Here is a 3,582-nt window from a genome sequence, read left to right on the forward strand (position 1 = left end):
TGGGGAATCAACAATACACATAGCTGGGTGCATAGAAGTCCAAGAGGTGTGAGGTGGTGTTGAGTTCTGATGAAAGTGCATAAACAGTCTTGAAAGTGTTCAAATAAGTTAGCTAAAAGGAAATGAGAGTGGATTGACAAGGCACAGCCTAGTTATGAATGTTCTGTCATGGTTGGCCTCACCAAGTCTTTGATCGATGTCACACACCAAAGGTGTTTGGTGAGGTGGACATGGATGTAGCTGATGAATGGAGGTGAAGACCATAGCCCTCATGCGAAGAAGGACAGCCAGCAATGTCAGCAGTCATCCCTCACACAAGAACAGGTTGTCAATGCCAAAGAAAAAGGAGGAGGCAAGTTAAGTGCCAGTAAAATTCTTAAGCGCCCGTGTACGGCATTCCAGTTTTCAACGTATCTCCACCAGTTCTGCAGACACCGAAACCATTCCCACACTCACTTGTAGTGCTCAGCCATGCGATCCTACCTTCCAGGATTGGAAAGGATTTGCGCACTCCACATGTTTCTACAGCACTCCCTCCAAAAGATGCTCATTTCGCTAATTCTTCTGATATGGCTGCCTCCACATCAGTCATTTCGCTTGTCCCCTTTGCTAGGGACCATGGCTACATATATCTACCAGGAGTTCCTACCAGCTTCCGTCCTGAAGCATCCTGGTACATCCCACCCTCATCTGCCCCCTCTCAGCCCATCCAGCTTGGACAGCATGTTCTTTTTGTCAGTATGACCTCCAGGAGGACATTCTTTGGTCACCTCAGGTCTGTCATTCGCTTGGAAAGGTCTTATGTGGTTGTTTCAGTCTCTCCAGTCCAAGAAGCATATGGATCCTTCCTCCCTGCCCCCTGCAACATCTTCATACCAGTCTCATCCGTCATTCTTCCAAAATTGCAACAGCTACAGTATAATCTACTGTTCTCCACTCTCCCTGATTGCATCCATGACAAGTATGATGCACATCTTGCCTCCTTGTTGCAAGATACAGCAGAAGACGCTCCCCCTTCATCCTCTCTTCCAACAGAGCCTCATTCATGAAGTTTTTATTTGCTTCACTGAGAGGATGGTTTGGGGGGGAAGGTTGCGATCCCCAATGCTCCTGTCACCCCACAGACCCCCAAAGCTTGACCCCTGTTGACATCTGACTCACCCTGTCCACTTTTGGATGTACTATATCAGCATCAGATCAGCGCTGCCTCTCTGTCATCCCACTTTGGCCTAGAAGTGATCTCTTCAAGATGTGACGTGCACAGCCTCCCCCTAATGTGATTCCAGTGCACTTTCCCAGTTCCTGACATTGCTTGACTCATACTGTGACATTCTGACTGTCTTTGACTCACCTATTGCCAATACTTACCAATCTTTTGACTTTGCTTACTGATTCTTCGCTTTTTGGCTTACTTATCCTTACCAGTGCTTACCAATGCTTTCCAAGATGATTACCCATCACTTACATTCCTTACTCATCAGTTACCAATCACTTACCAAGTGTTTGCACCTTGTTTTCCATAGGCAATGCCCCTGTACTGTATATAAGTCACTGTACTTAGGTAGCAAAAAAAGAAGACATCAGAGAGAGCCCCTCTTGCTTGCAATTTATCATCTCTCAGTAAATCATTCATCAGCTTCGATAGTTGAGACTTTATTAAGGGTCTAGCTATCATCTACTTCGCTTATCATCATCTATCATCCATATACTTTGCTCCAAGCCCTCCCTGAGCTCAGTACAGCTTAGGACATCAAATTAAGTCACCATCCATCCTTCTGTAGGCTGACAGCAGTCTACCCTATCGCTTTCTATCACATTCTTGCTCCCTCTTTGTCAGGAGCACCCCCAACCCTCAGCACTCATCTTTGAGTGTTGTAGCTCGCAAAAACCCTCCCAAAGAACAGGTTCTACCATCTAGGTACCGCATAGGCACACCACCACTCGCTTTCATTGTCTTTTGTGTTGGTTTTGGTTGGTTTTCACCACTGAACCACACTTTGACTCACATTGAGTAGTGCAATTCGCCTTAGCATGTTCCTGTACATTTGACCACACATGAGTCATGAGTGCAGGAAGGACAGTGATGGGGGTATGACAACTGAATTGCCTTATACTCACTGATGTGATGAGTCCAGCAGTTTGACCTATGCTTGCATTTGGGGTGTGCTGCTGGACCTGTGTAAGTGGTGATATCTATATCAGTATAACACATTGGAAGCATTGAAAGTAGTACACATGCAGTGGCCACTGGTGGCACTGTTGATTGGGACTTGCTGCTCAGCATGACTGTTGTGGTCTGTAAGGTTAGTAGTGTCAGGAAGGCACAATGTTAGTGGGATAAAGTGTGTAGTGAATGTTAACCTTCACCTGCTCTGAATGTAACTTGTTGGCAGCTTGATTGGAATCATCATCTGTCACAAGTAATTTAACTCTGAGGCAAGGTCGTGGCTAAGGTGAATGGTGTCAGTCAAGGCACAGCCTACACAGGATGATGGAGTAGGAGATGCCTTCTGCATTTGCCCTTGGAGTTCCAGCAGAGCCTGAGCAGCATCCCAGGTATCACTTGTCGCTTCATGTGTCAGGAGCTCCAGTCGCTTTAGTCAAAAGGTGACAATGTTTCTATGAAATATCTCCTCCAACCCTGTATCATCATCATTTGCAGGGTGGATGAGGGAACCCGCATTGCTACTTGCAACCATGATCTTGTGCACCTTGACAACTGTTGTGGGACTGTAATCATCTGCAATCAGCAAGGTCGCTACATAGGGCACCATAAAGTATGTCATGAACTGTGTGAGTGGTAGAGGCTGTATTGCTGCAGTCAACTCTGCTGATGCCAGGAACAGGGCAATGAGGGTGTGCTCGATGATTGCAGCTCCCTTGTTTCCATAACTGCTCAGTGTTTACATCAGTTTCTGCACAGTTGAAGAAGTGAGTTGCATGTTAGGGACATACTATCCAGCATGCAAGTGGTCCAGAATTGCCAATCCAGAACACAGTGCTGAGTTCTGCATGCAAGCTAGCTTTTCCAATGTCCACCCATCTTCAACCAAGTCAGCCTCAAAACACTTCCAGACATGCTGCTGCTCACGGAGGCTCCTGTTACGAAGAATCAGATCTAGCTGGTCTTGCCACTTGACAATATGCCCTGGAATCTGCTTGAAGTCAATCATGCTAATGGGCCAACCTTTTTTCACTGCAATCTTGAGTTGTTTGTATTTCCTATACTCCCTTTTGATCATGGTGCAGATCTGAGCTCCTAACTGGACTGTCTCGAAGTTATGCCCATGCTGTTTTTGGGTCATGGAAATGTATCTTTGTAATGCTGCAAAAAGATCTTGAGACATTCTGGATGGGACCTTGTCCTTGCAATATATGCATGGACATTGTGGTGGGAAGTTGTCTTGCATGATCACAGATGACTGTGTTTCTGCATTGTCCTCCTCATCAGTCAAGTCCTGCATGAACTACATGAGAACACTGGCTGGCATACACAATAAGTACATCTACAACTCACTTGTAGTCCAAGGGACACATCATCCCTTTTCTTCTTCTGTGACCCATCCTGTGTGAGTATGAGAG

The 3,582-nt window shown here is 46.0% G+C and overlaps 1 protein-coding gene across 1 annotated transcript; it reads right to left on the reverse strand.

The window, feature by feature from the left end:
- Positions 1-2,600: 2,600 nt before the first annotated feature.
- F5J12DRAFT_788120 (uncharacterized protein) lies at positions 2,601-3,305 on the reverse strand (the record flags this gene model as incomplete). The annotated part of the gene is made up of 2 exons (XM_051743719.1): positions 2,601-2,892; positions 2,956-3,305. 2 exons carry the CDS (start codon positions 3,303-3,305, stop codon positions 2,601-2,603), a joined length of 642 nt encoding a protein of 213 aa, XP_051594072.1.
- Positions 3,306-3,582: the final 277 nt, after the last annotated feature.

The sequence above is a fragment of the Pisolithus orientalis genome (genome assembly GCF_024613125.1).
Source record: "Pisolithus orientalis strain OTSU chromosome Unknown F5J12scaffold_192, whole genome shotgun sequence".
NCBI lineage: Eukaryota > Fungi > Basidiomycota > Agaricomycetes > Boletales > Pisolithaceae > Pisolithus > Pisolithus orientalis.